This window comes from Condylura cristata, unplaced genomic scaffold (assembly GCF_000260355.1).
Source record: "Condylura cristata isolate star-nosed mole 26May11 unplaced genomic scaffold, ConCri1.0 scaffold00018, whole genome shotgun sequence".
In the NCBI taxonomy this organism is placed as follows: Eukaryota; Metazoa; Chordata; class Mammalia; order Eulipotyphla; family Talpidae; genus Condylura; species Condylura cristata.
In genome coordinates, this window is record NW_004567119.1 from 39,570,093 (window position 1) to 39,588,172 (window position 18,080).

An 18,080-nucleotide genomic window follows, 5' to 3' on the forward strand; every position below is an offset into this window, starting at 1 on the left:
AAAAAAAAAAAAAGGCAAGATGGAGAGAGCAAAATCAATGACGAGGCTGTGGCTGCAATTCAGAAATGAGCAACGGATGACGAAGGCTTGCGCTCACAAAAGCCATGGGAACAGACCAGAAGATGGAGATTCAAGAGACGTTTAGGAACTAAGGTCAATAGGATTTCAGAAGCATTTACATATGGCCAGTGAGGAAACAAGAGTCGTCCTTGGTCACTCTCAGGTTTCTGATCTCAGGCGCTTGTTGCTTGGTAGTTGTTCTACCAAGACAGACTCAGGAGGAGGCAAAGCCCTGAGGACAAAGTGATGACTTCAGGTTTGGGTATGCAGAAGCCAAAGTGTTTTTGAAAGACTCAACTGAAGATTCCTCCAGGCAGCTGTACTGAGATCTGGGTCAGAGATACAATCTGAGAGTCACCACATATAATTAATTCATAGTGAAACCAAGGAAATGGAAGAAATAACCCAGGGATCAAATGTAGAGAGAGAAAAGGGAGGGCTGAGAACTGAACCCTGTGAATATCAGCCAGCAAATAAGGAATAAAGAAAGAGGATTCGGTGAAGGTGCTAGAAAACAGGCAGTCAGAGGAAATCAAGACAGGATGGTGTCCTGTGAACCAAGGGAGACAGAGAGTTAAAGGAGAAACTAGTGAATGAAGTCAAATGATTGCATGGTGATTTGGACTGACACACCTGGATATGAACCCCAGCTTTACTACTTACCCACAATGACACCCTGAACTAGAACTTCACAAGCATTTGTAAAAATGGGGTTTATACTTGTGGATTGATTCCCCGGCCTCCCTTGTTCTCAGGGTTATTGTCTTGGTGCCTGGAGTTCCTGCTAGTCAAGCTAAACAGTCCGATAGGAGGCTTCTCACCAGGATAAAAGTCTTGGTGTGGGGAACATACTGGGAACCGTCTCTGCTGAGACCAGCAGGGACTCATAGCCAGATAAGCATAAGGAGCTAGACTGCTTTTCTAACAGGGTGGTCCCTAGGAAAAAGGGAAGTTCCAGGTTCCCTGCCCCACCCAGGAGGGTGGAGCTGAGCAGAGAAAAAGGAGAGAAGAAAGGGAGAAGGGAAGAGAGAAGGAAGCTGGATGGAGAGCCAGAAGGAGGAGACCTAAGGAAGCCACATGGAGCAGCAAGCATGTGATGAAGAAACCAGGCTGGTTTCCTGACCTGGACTGGTTAAGGCAGATGTGGGTGAGATACCTGTAGGGAGGTGACTATGGCAGTGTTTACATTGATTTTGATGTTGCTCTTTTCCTCCCAGATTTGTCTGGCCATGTCTGACCCTTTTCCATGTGTCCTGGCCAGAAGGTGCTTTAGTCTTGTGGTGGCTTTCAGGCCTGGCTTTGGGCCATTCTCTTTTGGGTTGACTTTTGCCCACGAGGGGATGGGTAACTTCAGGTGTTTGATTTAGAAGTTATATTCTTTGTGTTCTGTATTGTATATTTACTGTATTAAAGTCCCTTTTCATTAAAGTTTTATATGTTTTGTCTTGTAGTGGCGGATGGTAGAACCCACTTAGAGCAGGCAGGTTTTTGGGGCTTCAGGGGTGTCTCTCCCTATCATATAACAGATTTTGTCCTATAACACTTTGACAGAGAGTTAAGTGACAACAGGAACTAGAGCTAGGATATTTTGATCAGTAGGAACAACAGAGCCCCCAGGCAACAGCCCCCAGTTACTCCTCCCTAGCTTGCCCCCTGCAACAATGCATCTCCAGTCCACATCCCCACCACATACATTCCTCCACATACTTGCCCACTTCCCCGAACCTGATCCCCAATAAATGTGAGACTGCCCTTGGAAAGCTGCTGCAGGCCTAAAGTGTGAACCCCTCCAGGCCTCTCTCTCTCTACTTGACCTTTGAGTTGTCTTTCCGCCATCCCATGCCACTCCCAACACTGCCACCCTGTGAAGAGACATATGGCACTTATCTAGTGTAATTATTGGAAGGATTAGATTGCACAATGTACATAAAACCTTATCACAAAGTCTGCCATGTAATAAACTATGGATAGTGCTGATGAGTGAAACTAAGAATAAAAATAAGCACTGAAAAGGATCCATTTGCTCCCACTGTATGCCATAAGGACATACATCCCAATGAATTAGGTTAAAGAGTGGGCTCATTAGGAAGCTAGCCACAGCCACTGTAGCACAAGGGAGGTGACCCACATGGCGCAGCAGACGTCTCCTGTCTCGCCAACTGCTCCCCTCTTGTATTTCAGTAGATCTATTCTGTTCCTACTCTGTCTCTGGTGGGACACCACTCACACACCTCTCACCCCCACACCTCTGGCCTACACTCCAGTTCTAGCATGCATAAATACATCTTCTTTATAAAAAAGAATATATTAAATAATTCAGTAATACTCAACAAAGTCTTAGTGCTTATATCTGTAAATCTGATAGAAATTTCCCTAAAGTTACTTTTCTAAACTATCACTGATAAAATTTTTAAAGATGCCAGATGAAAGACTGACCTATATTTTCATTGTCTTTATTTTTTAAATTTATTTATTTAAGATTTATTTCTTGATGCATACAGAGCTGGGGTACAGGCCAGAGGTACAGGGGCAATGAGAGGCTTCACCAGAGACAGAGTAGAGAGCAGAACAGGCGGATCAGGAGAGGCCTGCCAAGCTATGTGGGTCACCTTCCTGATCAGGAATTGTAATTGTGCTGCAGTGGCTGCTGATAGCTTCATAGTGCTGTGCTTCAACCCATTTTGCCACCATGGAGAGCCCAGCCCCTCTTTCCACTGTCTTTATAGAAATTATTAAAAATTGTTACACAGCCAAATATGTAGAAAACTAATCTACAGAGGATTATAGAACTTTATCAAGTTATTGACAAAAAAGTGACTTAGTTTCTAATATATGTGGGGCAGAGTTTTTAAATGTGCCCTTTTTTTAAAATTTCTTTTCCTAGTCTACATAAATATTCACGTTTGAGTCTAATTTTTGCAGTGCTTGTCTAAAGAGCCCTACCAAACCTTGATTCTCACAATAGCCATCCTAGAAGTTTTGGCAGTTATTTACTGAACAGGTCTAGAAACTGAAACTCATTTAGAATTCAAGGTGAAGTACAGTAAAAGGAACAAGGCATTATACCCTGGGTTGAGACACAGAGCCCAATGTGGGTTTTCCCTTGACCTTCAGAGGTTCTCCTGACTAGACCTCTTCTTAATAATCCTAGGTTTTTAACTTCTGCTCCCATTGCTCCATTTATTTTTTGTTCCCCCGTTGGGAGAACATATGGAAACTGAAACATGATTATTTCCATCAATAAGAAACTGGTAAAACATATTGCAAAACAGACTTACTGAGGTACGAGCTGCTAAAAATATTGTAGGCCTTTAAACACTGATGAAAGACATCTAAGATACCTGGCAAAGTTAAAAAAAAAACTGCATGACAATATATATCATTTTAGCCTGTTATCTTTAAAACGCTGCATTTCATTCATTCTAAGATGAGCCTTCTTTCAAATCTTAAATTAACATCTTTGATCTTTCAGGGCTTAATTTACCTGTCAGGGGTTTTGTTTTTTAAAATAAGATGCATCTTACAATTTGATGACATGATAAAAGTACACACAGCATACCAATCAGGATGGCAGTTTGAAAGCCTTAGGCTGGAAAGCTCTTTGTTTGAGAAGCTCTCTGTTAATGGGAAACCCTAGGTGTTGTGACACATACAGAAATTGGTTACTGTGAACCTGCTTGTTAGGGCTGGTTGGCATGGCAATCAGAGTATTGTCGAGTCAGGCAAGGATGGGGCTAGCGTTCTAACGCCATGGCTTCTCACTTTGAAAGAGATAAAAACCCGAGTGTAAGTAGACTCAGGACCCCTTTGACCTGGTACATACCCAGTGTGAACTGGCTGGAACTCCCTCCCCAAGCGGGCAGCTGGCAGAGGAGACCAAGAGGGAAAAAAAAAAAGGTGTCCCAAGTCGCATCTGCTTTATTTACCATCACATATCCTTTCTTAGCATGAAAACTGTATCGTCTTATCCAAGTTCAGTAAAAATGTTGCCATCTAGGCAGACTGTGAAGCCTGCCGCGCCTGGCAGGGTGGGAGGAGAGCAGGGCAGGGGGCGTGGGTGTCTCCTCTTTCATTGTAAAATATTTAAGTATGTTTGCATACCAAAAGTTTAGAACGAAAATATGCTAAATTAATAGGATTATTTCTCTGGAATGAGATTGGGATTTAAACTTTCGACTCTAGATTTATGTATTTTATAAACCAGTTTTGTGTATCATTTTTATGAGGACAAAGTAAAAACATTCAAGTGGGAAAATACAGGGAATTGTTAATAAGAAATTGGGGGGTGATTGCTTATGTTTTTTCCCTTTTAGGACCAATGTAAACCTCGTCAACTTTTTAGTGTGCATGATTTAGTTTTCCAATACAAAATTTCTTTTTAAGAAATAAAGGAAAATGCCCCAAGCCCAATCTCACTTCTTTAATAATAAATGCCCAAATTCTTCAATATTACATGGGGAAAAGTAGTTTGTAAATTAACTCTAAATGGTTCAGAAGAGTCAGTTAACAAACATTTAGGTAAGAAAAACTGAACACCTACTGTCTGGCCGATAAAACTCTTCAGGATTTCTCGCCTATTAACCTCAGTTGATTTAAAGTTTTTTCTTTTTTTAAATAAATCAAAGATACAGTCAAGAAACAATCACTTTCTATTGTAAAACCCATTCCCTTGAAGGGAAGGGAACGGGGCGATTTAGCGCCTCCCATCACGTGACCCGTGACCGCAGGAAGCCATCTTAAGCCTCGCCTCGGATCGCAAACTACATTTCCCAGAATCCTTGCGCCCTGCGTCGCGCTGGCAATTTTTACTGGTCGGGGCTTAGAGCTGAGCCTGTAGCCGGGCGCCATCTTTGACGCTGGCAGTCTTGGTTTTTCTGCTGGTGTTGCTGCTGTGAGGACGGCGGGCGGCAGCGGCTAAGAAAGAAGAAAGTCGTGGCAGCAAGCGGGAGTCGGGGATAGTGTCCTCGGTTCGGTAAAGTTTCTGTTCTCTGGTAACTAGACCCGTTTTTTGATTCCCGGGTGGCTTGGGCCGGGGAGGTGGGGGGAGAGGGCGAGGGGAGTGGCTGCGGCCTCTCCTCGGCCCTGGGTCGCGGCCTAGTCCCGAAAGTCAGAGCGGGTCGTTCGGCCCAGCCGTAACGACCCCCTCCTGTCCACCCCACCCCTCGCCCGGGCGGGCTGGGAGCCCCAGGCTCCCGCTCCCTGCTCCCATCCGCCCCACCCCCATCCCACTTCACCCGGCCCCCACGGCGCCTGCTCCTCTCCCAGCCAACCTTGCTCCCCTCCCCCACATCCGGTGCTGGCGAACTGAAGGAGCCGTCAGAAAGCCGACTTGTTACCTCCCAGAGCCAGCGCTAGGCTGCTTTCCTCGGGGCTACAGTTTCTCTAGGTTAGCGGGGGGGGGCCCCCACTGCCCGACGAAGCTGAGTGCCAGGAGCTGAATTTACCTACTCTATTCCTCTCCAGGGTCCTCCTCCTCTGGAGATTTTCTCAAACTCCACATACAGAAAGCCTCCGACCTTATGCCGGTATCCTACACCCCTTCCCTACCTTAATTACACTCCCACCCCTGCCCTCCGCATCGGAGTCAAGAGCAACAGGGACACTTCCGTTCTCCTTGTAGGATTGATGAAACCGTAATGAAGAACACCCCCTAAACTCCCATAATCGGTGCGGATTCCTATGGGGAAGGCCCATATTGTTGACATCTTCCAGGCCTTGGTTCTGGACCTTGTGAAGGAGGCTGTGGAACTAGTGATAGCGATGCTTTTTAGGGTAAATGTATGTAGGTATTGGGGGGAGGGGAAAAGATCAACCGAGAAGGTATGGAAGGGGTTTAAAGCTCCTATTTCAGTTTCTGCTGCTCATATAGCGTCCAGCTTATGAGTCACACTCATAAAGCTGCTCCAGCCTTTAGCCTGAAAAGTAAACTTAGATTAACTCTTGATACAGACAGTACATTGAAAATGCAGCTTGTAACCTTTTTTTTTCCATCTTACTCTCGAAGCATTGTTTTTTCAGCTACCCACATTTTAAAAAATTGTATTTACTTTTTAGTTAGAGCCAAAAGGGTCCAAATAGCATTTGCCGTTAATGACCAGTATGTGGAGTCTGATTTAGCTTCCCAGAATTGACGTTTTGGGTTGTATTGGTAAATTATAGTCCGAAATGATGAATGTTGAATGATGCACTATGTTTTTGTTTACATGAAATTTCCTAAAAATAATCTCAGAAGTAAGGGAAATCATGTCGCTATCGTGAGGCTTTATAAAAGTATTTTAAAAGCTGAAGACGTTTCAAGCAGATAAAAGTTCTTGAAGCAGAGAGAACATGGGCCAGGGATGTGGAAGACCTGCCTTCTAGCTGCTATTGACCCTGGGAAAGTGTGCCTTAGTGTTGCTTTTGTATACCATGAGGAGATTGGACTGTTTGAATCTAGAACTCAGAAAGTTGGAAGGGATCTTAAAGCCCTCTGAGAAAGAGTTTGGGAATGTTCTTCATTGCTGTCACTTTTCCTCCAGAAATAACCTGGCTTGGAAGTCATTGGTCCAAAGGGAATTTGAGTCTCCGTAGAAGTTGGAGAACAGTTAATGCTAGTAGAGAGAAACAGCTATATGTCCGCTTGATTAATAAACCCTCTAACCGATTCTGGTACGAATTTTGGAGACATAAAGAGAATGAGTATATGTACCTTAAGTGTACCAGTTTCCTCACTCTCTCCTGGTAGAAGATGCAGCACTTTTAATGGTGCTGGGATTCTGGGGTGTGTTTCTATTAATTCTAGTTCAGATGAAGAAGATGTGGTAGACGGGAAGATGGTGGCAGAAGGGATGGATAGAGAGGCAAAATTGCCTGCTAAAAAAAAGAGAAAGAAGGGATTGCGGATTAAAGGGAAAAGACGACGGAAAAAACTGATCCTTGCAAAAAAATTTAGTAAGGATTTGGGATCTGGAAGGCCGGTTGCAGATGCTCCTGCGTTGTTAACCTCCAGTACGCCTGAGCAGGACGAAGAAAGTCTTTTTGAGAATAATATAGAAAAACAGATTTATCTACCTAGTACCAGAGCCAAGACCTCCATTGTGTGGCACTTCTTCCATGTCGACCCACAGTACACCTGGCGGGCTATTTGTAACCTCTGTGAAAAAAGTGTTAGCAGGGGTAAACCAGGCAGCCATCTTGGGACATCTACTCTTCAACGACATCTGCAGGCCAGGCATTCACCTCACTGGACCAGGGCCAACAAATTTGGAGTTGCTAATGGGGAGGAGGATTTTACTTTGGAGCTACCTTTGTCTCCCTCTTCTGCTGGAAGCAATGGAAGTTTTGAATATATCCCTACTGATTCTTTAGATGATAATAGAGTAGGCAAGAAGCGGGAGAAATCAGTATCTGATGCCTTGAGGGCAGAAAGAGGGAGATTTCTCATCAAAAGTAATATTGTCAAGCATGCCTTAATTCCTGGAACAAGAGCCAAGACATCTGCAGTTTGGAATTTCTTTTATACTGATCCTCAGCACATCTCCAGAGCTGTGTGTAATATATGTAAAAGAAGCGTGAGCCGTGGTAGGCCAGGTTCTCACTTAGGAACTTCAACACTTCAACGACACCTACAGGCCACACATCCCATCCATTGGGCTGTTGCCAATAAAGACAGTGGTACAGGTGGAAATGGATTAGATGAGGCTGAGGCTGAGACTGAGAGAAACGATCTCTTGAGCAATACTTTGCATGGAGAGAAGTCTACAGGCAGCCATGATTTAACAGTTGAGGATCTTAGTGACTCTGAGTCAGATGAACCTCCTGTCTTAGAGATTGAAAGCCGAAGATCTGAGAGTCCTGTTCCTGTTACAGAGCAAGATTCTGTGCTGCAAGCACAGGAGAGAGAAACGTGTGAAAATTCAGTCTCAATTCAAATAAGTCAGGCAATTATTCAGATGATTGTGGAGGATATGCATCCTTACAACTACTTTTCAACCCCAGCTTTTCAGAGGTTTATGCAGATTGTAGCCCCTGACTATAGGTTACCGTCAGAGACTTACTTTTTTACTAAGGCTGTACCTCAGTTGTATGATTGGGTCAGAGAAAAAATCTTCTTGACTTTGGAGAATGTTCAAAGCCAGAAGATTCACCTGACTGTGGACATATGGACCCACGACCCGTCCACTGACTATTTCATTGTGACCGTGCACTGGGTCTCTTTGGAAACTACACCTTCTTTCAGTGATGGCACGTGCCCCAATTTGAGAAAGTGGGCAGTGCTTTGTGTAACAGGTTTGGCCAAAGACTGCTTGGTGACTAATATTTTACAAGAGTTAAATGACCAGATTGGTCTGTGGCTTTCTCCTAATTTCCTCATCCCCCGCTTCATTGTTTCTGACAATTCCTCTAATGTGGTCCATGCAATCAAAGATGGTGGCTTTACCCATGTGCCATGCTTTCTGCATTGTTTAAATATAGTCATTCAGGACTTTTTCTGTGAACACAAAAGCATTGAGAATATGTTAGTGGCTGCTAGGAAAACCTGTCATCATTTTAGTCATTCAGTCAAGGCTCGTCAGATACTGCAAGAATTCCAAAATGATCACCAACTTCCATGGAAGAATTTGAAGCAGGATGAAACTGGCCACTGGATTTCTACTTTTTATATGTTAAAGTGGCTCTTGGAGCATTGCTACTCAGTTCACCATAGTCTTGGTAGAGCTAGTGGGGTTGTGCTAACGTCCCTTCAGTGGACTCTAATGACTTATGTTTGTGATATTCTTAAGCCGTTTGAGGAGGCCACTCAGAGAGTGAGTGTGAAGACCACAGGATTGAATCAGGTGCTACCCCTAATCCATCATCTACTTCTTTCTCTGCAGAAACTCAGAGAAGATTTTCAGGTCAGAGGTATTACTCAGGCACTCAATCTGGTGGACAGTTTATCTCTGAAACTTGAAACTGATACCCTACTAAGTGCCATGCTCAAGTCCAAGCCCTGTATCTTGGCTGCTTTGTTAGATCCTTGCTTTAAAAACAAATTGGAAGACTTTTTCCCTCAAGGTGCTGATTTAGAAACATATAAACAGATCCTTGCAGAAGAAGTTTGTAATTACATGGAATCTTCACCAGAAGTCTGCCATATTGCAACTCCAGAATCTTCTGGTCCCTCAACTATAGTAGGAACTGATTCATTTACCTCATCTATAGGAGAAGGTATCTCCAGTTCAGGGTCTATTGATAGCTCAACTGCAGATATTGTTGCCATTGGAAGCAAAAGCTTCATGTTTCCTTCTGCTATAGCAGTAGTGGATGAATATTTCAAAGAGAAGTACGCAGAGATCTCAGGAGGTGATGACCCTTTGATTTACTGGCAGAGGAAGGTGAGCATATGGCCTGCTTTGACCCAAGTTGCTATTCAGTATCTGAGCTGCCCCATGTGTAGCTGGCAATCTGAGTGTATCTTTACTACAAATAGCCACTTTCATCCAAAGCAGACCGTGAGCCTGGACTTTGACAATATAGAACAGCTGATGTTTCTGAAAATGAACTTGAAAAATGTTAACTATGATTATTCTACATTGGTTCTGAGCTGGGATCCTGACAATGAAGTTGTTCAAAACAACGAAAAAGAAATACTATCTTAATTTCTTTTTCTTTTCTCTATTAAAAACGGGCAGTTTATTGCTGTTACTGTATCCTAATTGCTATAGTTGTTACATATAGTTATACTAATTATTACTTATAAAGTAATCTGAATAAATCTGAAAATGCAGTTGCTGAAAATTCCTCAGAGACAATATAATGTTGACAAAGTGAAGATTAACTTTCAAGACTTCATACTAGTAATTCAATACAGCTGTCACTTGAAGTTTGGTTTATGCCTATTGAGAGAAAAAAAATTATTAAAAAAATATAGTGCAGCATTGAAAGGCTTGAGACTATCTCTTACTGGTTAATGAAATTAGTAATTGGTTTTAAGTAAAGATTTCTCCTAAAGTGGAAAGTTTGCTCTGAAACCAATGTAATTGTGGAAAAAAGCATACTGAGTGGGTATTCCTTTCCCTTTCCCCATTTTTCTATTTCTTTCAAAACCGATTACTATTTACTGCATGGCAAAAACTCAAAATTGTTTTATATTTGGCAATTTCTAATTGCCTCCTCATACTGGTCAGCTTTAAAATTGCACCTTACTGAGTGTCATAGTTACCCTTTACATTTAGGATTGGAGTTATATAAGAGGTAAAACAATCAGGAAAGTTATGTGTAGTTTTTGAACTGCCTTTTTCAACTTTTATAAGAGTGTAAAATCAAAGTATTGTATATGTACTTTTACATAATTTATGGGCAAATGACATAGTAACGTTTACAGATTGAATGGTAGTTGGAATGAGCGTGGGCCCCATGAGCATACTTTAATAAACCAGTATCCATTTCCCAAAAAAAGGTTTCTCTAAGTGATTTTTAGATCTCCTTGAAAATGTATACTGTCTGATCCACACTACTGTATTTACTAATTATGAAATTATTTTGGCCAATATTTTCATGTGTTAGGAATCATTGCCTCACTGGTAAAATGAAAAATTGATCTCAGGGATCTTTAAGGTCCCTTTCCACTCTGAAAGTATATTTTTATGATTGAGTGGGAGGCCAGAAAATGATGACTTTTAGTAAAAGTCTATTAAAAGTTTCAGACTGAATAACTAATATAAGATCCCAATTTTTCCTTTTTTTCATTTTAGATTTGGGGATATTCCCTGCCCAAAAATTTCCTGGAAAATTGACTAGTATTAAGTGTGAGTAAAAGGTGTCCACTTTTTTTTAAGTTTTGATTTTAGTTTTGTCTTGGATAGTATTTGGCAAGATTTAGCCTAGAAATTATGTATTGGGTTGTTGGAAAAGTCATGACGCATTTTTGCAACAGATGGCACTAGATCATTTTTGGAAGTACTAGAGTCATTCGCATCTGTATTACTGCTAGTCAATTGACAGTTCTAGCTTCATTCTAAAAAATATTGAGCGATTGGGTTGAGTTTTGGAAAATTTACAAGTTGGAGATGGAAGGTCAAACTCTGCATTTTCGCCATATTTTACTGTTTTACTTCTGTAAAGGGAAGAATGTACATCAGGCTGGTGAAAAGTTTCATCAAATTTGTGATTGCAATGTTCTGCAATCACATCAGTGCCAACGATCATTCACCAAATTCCATCCTGGTGAGTTTGATCTCAGCGATGCTTCTTGGTCAAGGAAGCCCACCAGGTTTGATGACAACAAAATAAAGGCATTGATGTCAAAACCAGGTTACGTGACGTGAGAGATTGTGGAAACGTTGACTATCATCATTCAAGCACTCGCAACCCCTTGGGAAAAGCTGGGGTACATAAGCAAGCTCTAGGTTCTTCATGAGCTCAAAGAAGTTCATTGAACAGCGCATGTAAACATCTGCCATATGCTCATTGAACAAGAGGAAAATGATCCTTTTTTGAAGCAACTGATTACTGGTGAGAGCTGGATTGTTTACAACAGTGTGGTGTGCAAATGATTCTCATGTGATCGATTGCCTCGAAAGATATCAAAAGCAGACATCAGAGAACGGTTATATTCTCATGTGGGATTTTAAAGATGTCGTGTTTTTTTTGAGTCCTGCCGAGCAAACAAACAATCTGTCAGAACAAATGTCCAGAGCTCATTAACTGAAAAGGAATTGTGTTCCATCATGACAGTGTGAGACCACTGTGATCGTCCATGAACAATTTATAGCAGCTTGGATGTAATGTGTTGCCACATCTACCAAACTCGCCTGATCTTACACCATCAGACTCCCACTGGTTTCACTCTCAGAATTACTTGCATGGTATATAGCACTCTTCAGATGAGGCTGTATTATCAGCACCTTGTTCATAGTTTGCTGATAAAAACATCCTTCTATAAGTGAGGAATTAGGAAGTTCACAGGAAGCTGGCTAAAGGTTAACAAACAAAATGGGCACTATATCACTGATTGATCTTTGTTTTTTAAATAAATGGCCTTTGAAAAACATAGAAAAAATACATCATGACTTTTCCAGCAACCCAATAGTATTTATTACATGAGAATCAAAATTGCTTTGTTACTGGGCTGGTTTCAAAATTTCACTGTATCAAAATAGTTTTTTGTTTTTGTATTTTTTTTTTAATTCTTAAATGGTAAATGTACCATTGTGAACTGAAATTTCAACTCTTAAAGTTTACCCTTTTATTAACTGTAGTATATAGATACTCGTAAAGTCTTTAAGTGTAGTCACCACTAGTAAAGAATTTGCAACTAGGCTGCATAAGCAAGCCTTTGCAGGGCTCATATTGAATGTCATGCCAATCACATTGGTGTTGCTATAAAAAGATTCTTCCCATCTATAGAAGCTTTCTGTATTTTGACAGTGCCAGTTGAGGATGGCTGTAATGCTGCTCTGCCTTCTACAGCTTGCTGCACCACTCTGTAGTTACTCTGTAACTATACGCTTCTAGCTTTTTTGGTTAAACACTCCCTGAAGAGGATAAAGATGATGATATACATACATCCATATTATACACATTAATAAATGTGTAAGGATTTCCCTTCATCTTTATTTTGTGGGCTGGGCAAAAATTTAGTGTGACATTAATGTACTTCATGATACTTTGCTATAAGACTAAGTTCACTATTTTTATAATGAACCAAAATCTAAAGACTTTTATACTGTATTTTAAAAGGGAAAACTTACCAAATGTTTTATTTCTACACATTTGTGTATATGTGTGTGTGTGTGTATAAGCAAGTTAGTATATATGTATATTATATACATAAAACACTATATTTTTACATACAAGTATGCTTTTATTATACATATAATAAAGATGGGGGAAGGTTTCTGTTTTTTTCTTAATAGGTGAAGAAATCTTGAAGACCAGAAATTGGATCTTAATGAATTTTGATGTTCTTTTTCTTTTTCCTTTTCCTTTTTCTTTTTAAATTCTATTGTTCGGCTATGGAAGATGGATTTTTTTTTTAAATAATCCTATGAATCTCAAGTTCATCTTTAAATGAACTTTTTGTTGTTTTTTGGTTTTTTTGTTGTTTTTTGGTTTTGTTTTTTTTGAGGAGATAACTAACTCTAGCTGTCTCCAGTCTGACAAAGGTTATTGGAATGGACTTAATCTCCCAGTAGTTGGGAGAGGTTTTAAAAACACGTCCTGTGTTTGAATTGTGGCTGAGAGGTTTCCTTGGCAATGTGAGGAGGAAAATTCTTTCTGCCTCATTATTATTAATTCATGGATTGAGTGTTGGTTCGACCTACAGGCGTAATAGATTGGAACTCAGTGAAGACACAGACGACCCTGTTGAGAGCAACCAGCTAATGTAAGTGTGAAAATGGGTTTTTTAATGTTCCTGGATCAGTAAAAATTAAAAACATTGTTAAAAGCTTTTTTTTTTTTTTTTCATGTAATTGTTTCAAACTTTTGTTTTTTGGATGATGGCATCCCCTTTGTGTTTTTGTTGTTAACGGGTTTTTTGTTTTTAAGTAACACATGTACGTCATTAAAAAAAAGAAAGTGATTTAGTGAAAACTGACATCTCCCTGTAATTATAGCTCAAAAGTATCATTGATAGTCTAGCACTGCATAGTGTCATGTCCATATACGTACCTCATCTTTACCTTTTATTTTTTTTAAAGGTTTATTTATTTATGCACACAGAACTGGGATATAGGCCAGACGTGGGGGGAGTAAGAGGATCACCATAGACAGAGTGGGGAGCAGAACAGACAGATCCATTGAAATATGCTGCTGAGGGGAGCAGCGGGATAGGTCAGGAGAGGTCTGCCCTACCACCATGTGGGTCACCTCCCCAGCCAGGGATGGAACTTTTGCTGCTGTAGCTTCATAGTGCTGAGACTTAACCCCTCCCCCCGCCAGGGAGCGCCATTACATTTTTTTTAGTGACATTACTTTCCTTTATAGGATGTGCTATGATTTCATTATTTCTCATTAATAGAAATTTGGATTTTTTTTCCATTAAAAACGAAAATACCCAATATCTACTAATAGATATTGTATACTCATCTGTGTGAACTTTCTTCTTTAGAACAAGTTAATTTGTAGAACTGTAATTCTTGAGAGGTTGTACAATTTGCTAAGTAATTAATGTAGCCTTTTGAATTGACACACTTTTTGGTAACAATAATAGTTTTTGATTATGTTGATAAATCTTTAGCTACATAAGTGTTTTTCAATTTATGTAGTCAGATTGTTGGGAGAGGCTATTTTTCACCTTCAGTTTATTAAGAAAAAAGTGTTATACATTTTTCCCAGCAATTGGTTGGTGGTAGTTTTTATATTAAAAATATTATCTGGGGGGCCCTCCCTGGTGGCACAGCGGGTTAAAGCACAGCACTGAGAATCTAACGCCGCTTCCTCATGAGTTCGATTCCCGCCTGCCCCGGAGGTGACCACATGGCGTGGCAGACCTCTCCTGACCCGCCCGCTGCTCCCCTCAGCAGTGTACTTCGTCGATCTGCCTGTTCTGTTCCCCACTCTGTCTCTGGTGAAGCCTCTCACCGCCCCTGAGCCTCTGGCTTGTACCCCAGTTCTGTATGCACAAATAAATAAATCTTTATAAAAAAAAATATTATCTGGGGATTATAATTACATGACATCATCACTTTTCCTCCCTTTCATAGGCATGGCAGACATTGTCAGCAGTTGCTGGACACACCATCTTTTTTAAAACAGTGAATTTACCTAGTGGCTAAATCCTCTCACACTACATACACCACCTTTTTTCTCATTTTAACATCTGGCACTCTGGGATATATCCTGACAGTGCGTGATATCCGACAACGGTTTTCATCAGTATTTATTCTGCTATCCATTCTGTAGAGAAGTCTTTCTGGGAGGGGAGAGAAATGTCAATTTTCTTATTTTTTATCTCTGACTTCCTCTCTTTTTCATTAGCTGTGTATTCATTTGTATCAAGCTAAAGCCTTTAAAACTTGCTGGGAGGCCATAAGGATTTTAAAGCATTTCCCCCTACCCAAGGTTAACTTAGGGTAGGTGAGAGAGGGCAAGTTGCTCATTTTGGCTTCCTGCTTTCAGAAAGCTATTTCCTGTCAAAAAACAGTCAAAGTTTTCTGGTATCCTGATCATTTCCCCCCCTTTAAAACTTTATATATCTTTGTTTTGTTTGAAATTTTGCTTGGGGTAGAGGTGATTGCTACCAATATTTCTCTCTAGATTTATTTTTTCTATGTTCTTGAGTTGCAGTGGCATCTGCCCTCCCTCTTGAATATACATTGAAGCTCAGTGTATATAAAACATACATATGGAGGAACCTGCACTGTTAAAAACATTAGTAAAGGTTCGATATTTCCGCACTTTGCCTGTGTCTGCTAATTTGAAGCTAATGAAAAAAAGGCAATTTCATGTTATTTTGTTGCTACCTCATAAGTTTAGTTTGGTGTAATGCAGTATGTTGGAGGTCTTCTAGAAACCAACAATAATAGTTCCATATGTTCTTGATTGATGCATGTGTCCTTATAATATCCATTATTCAGTTGATCCCACTTGAAGTAATTATTTTTTAAGTCACTTGTAATGTCCTGTGTCTTGTGTGTGTGTGTGTGTGTGTGTATATATATATATATATATATATTTTTTTTTTTTTTAAGAATTTATTATGCATATAGAACTGGGGTACAGGCCAGAGGTGCAGGGGCTTGAGAGAATTCACCAGAGAGAATGGGGAGCAGAGCGGGCAGATCCATGAAGTACACTGCTGAGGGGAGCAGTAGGCGGGCCAAGAGCTCTGCCGTGCCACGTGGATCACCTCCAGGGCTGGGGATCAAAGTTGCACTGAAGTGGCCATGACCAGCTTTGCAGTGCTGTGCTTCAAGCTGCTGCGCCATGAGGGAGTGCCCATTTGAAATGACTTAAAAATACTTGTTCTGTATGCTCTAGAATTGTAGATTGGTACTCCCTGGGGTTGAGGCCAGGGAATCCTGTTTAGTAGATCAGTAAGATGACTATTAAAAGTTCAGCCCTGGCCCTCCCTGGTGGCGCAGCGGGTTAAAGCACAGCACTAAGAAGCCAAATCCACTTCCGCATGAGTTCGATCCCCGCCTGCCCCAGAGGTGACCCACATGGTGTGGCAGACCTCTCCTGACCCGCCCACTGCTCCCCTCTGCAGTGTACTTCGTCGATCTGCCTGTTCTGCTCCCCACTCTGTCCCTGGTGAATCCTCTCACCCTCCGCATCTCTGGCCTGTACCCCAGTTCTGTATGAATAAATAAATAAATCTTTAAAAAAAAAAAAAGTTCAGCCCTAGTTTCATTCTGTAGTAAATCAGTGATGGTCAAACAAGTTTTCATAGTCGATTTTTTTTATTATGTCCTTTTTTTTGGCATAGAAGAACTGAGGTGTAGGCCAAGGTTATAGAGATGTGAATGGATTCACAAGAGACAGCGGGAAGCAGAACAGGCAAGTTTACTAAGGGGAGCCGCGAGTGAGGTAGGAGAGGTCTGCTGCACCATGTAAGGCTAACTCCCTGGGTGGGGGTTGAACTCAGGTCTTAGCAGTAACAGTTCTGAGGTTTAACACCCATCAGGCCCAACTTTTTTATTATGTCTGTTTTATTCTATTAGGAATTAATAAAATTATTCTGAGCATAAAACAGTAACAACCCCTTAAATTGTGCCATTGTGGCAGTAACTAGTGCTAACATTTCCCTATGTTCTTTTGTACTTCTGTAGGCTCCACGTATGCACCAGTGTTGGCATTTGTTGTCAGTGTTTTGGTTTTTGCCATTCTGACAGGGATTTGCAGTTCCCTGGTAATATATGATGCTGACTCTCTTTTCACATGCTTAATTGCCCCCTGCATATCTATTTTTGGTGAGGTGTCTTCAGATCTTCAGCCCTTTTTTCCCCCTAGATATCATTGCTTTTAATTTAATCTCCTTTTCATTTGTTGTTTGAAGCTACTTAAAGAATCCTGTGAGGAAAGATCTAAGTAGATGGAATCATCCCAGAACAGAAGTTGAGTGCCAGTTAGACTAGCACTTCTCAAACTTTGTCGTTTGTGTGCATTATTTAGGCATCTTGTTAGTACTGATCTAATTCAGGAAGTCTGTACGGCTCGGCTCGTAGTTCTAAGAATCTGCTTGCATTTCTAAGAAACTCCTGGTTAATGCTGGTGGTGCTAAACCAAACTTGGAGTAGCAAGATGATAGAGCACATTTCTAAATTAAATAATTCAGGTACATGAAGGAATTCATGGGATTCTCTACACCAGTATGCAAAGTGTCCAAGGGACCTGCCCATTTGTTTTCTTAATTGAGTTTTAATTGGTTTTGTATGTTTTGGATACCAGGTTTTTGTTTTTTTTTTTTTTTCAGTTGTGTGTTTTGCAGATTCTCTTGAGTCTTAGGATTTTTTTTTTTTTTCCATTTTCTTTAACAGTGCTTTCACAGAGCCCTATTTAAGTTTATGAAGTCCTACTGAATCATTTTATTTTTTTGGTAGGTCATGTGTTTGCTGGTGATCCTAAAAGTTACTGCCAACCACAAAATCACCTGGAATTTCTAGTATATTGTCTTTTAGTTATATAATTTTGTATTTCATATTTTAGTCTGCTTTTTGAAAGATATGATGTCTGTGCCAATATATATTTTAGATGCCAGGTATCCAGTTGTAGCATCTTTTACTGAAAAGACTCCTTTGCGCTTTAGTCAAGTCACTTGACTGTATCTATAATCTGTATTAGTTTCCTAGGTCTGCCACAACAAAATGGCTCGAACTGGGTAGTTTAGAAGAGTAGAAATTTATAATTTCAGTTTTTGGAGGTGAAATGTCTGAAAAGGTCTTGGCAAGTCTTGGCAAGTGTGTACTCTTTCTGAAACCTTATAGGAGTTTTCCTCGCCTTTTGGCTTTTGATGTTTGCTGGCAGTCCTTGGCAGTCCTCGGCTTACAGGCGGGTCAGTTTAGTCACGTGGCTATTTTCTCCCTGTGTCCTCAGGCCATCTTACCCTTGTGTAT

At 40.7% G+C, this 18,080-nt stretch overlaps 2 protein-coding genes across 6 annotated transcripts in view; both read left to right on the forward strand.

Annotated features, from left to right (window-relative positions):
- The first annotated feature begins 4,881 nt into the window (after positions 1-4,881).
- ZC3H11A (zinc finger CCCH-type containing 11A) overlaps positions 4,882-18,080 on the forward strand; it is a 43,095-nt gene continuing 29,896 nt past the window's right edge. The window contains exons 1-5 of one of the 5 annotated variants that reach the window (XM_012726917.1): positions 4,925-5,051; positions 5,524-5,585; positions 5,681-5,727; positions 10,776-10,829; positions 13,349-13,408. The gene's annotated coding sequence lies outside the window, so the exon portion shown is untranslated. Of the gene's footprint in view, positions 5,052-5,523; positions 5,728-10,775; positions 10,841-13,348; positions 13,409-18,080 lie in introns of all 5 variants that reach the window. The other 4 variants (XM_004685530.1, XM_012726916.1, XM_012726915.1 and 1 more) reach the window with 4 other exon arrangements.
- Positions 6,365-9,680, forward strand: ZBED6 (zinc finger, BED-type containing 6). The gene has a single exon (XM_004685529.2). The coding sequence runs from the start codon at positions 6,735-6,737 to the stop codon at positions 9,678-9,680; it is 2,946 nt and encodes a 981-aa protein (XP_004685586.1). The 5' UTR covers positions 6,365-6,734.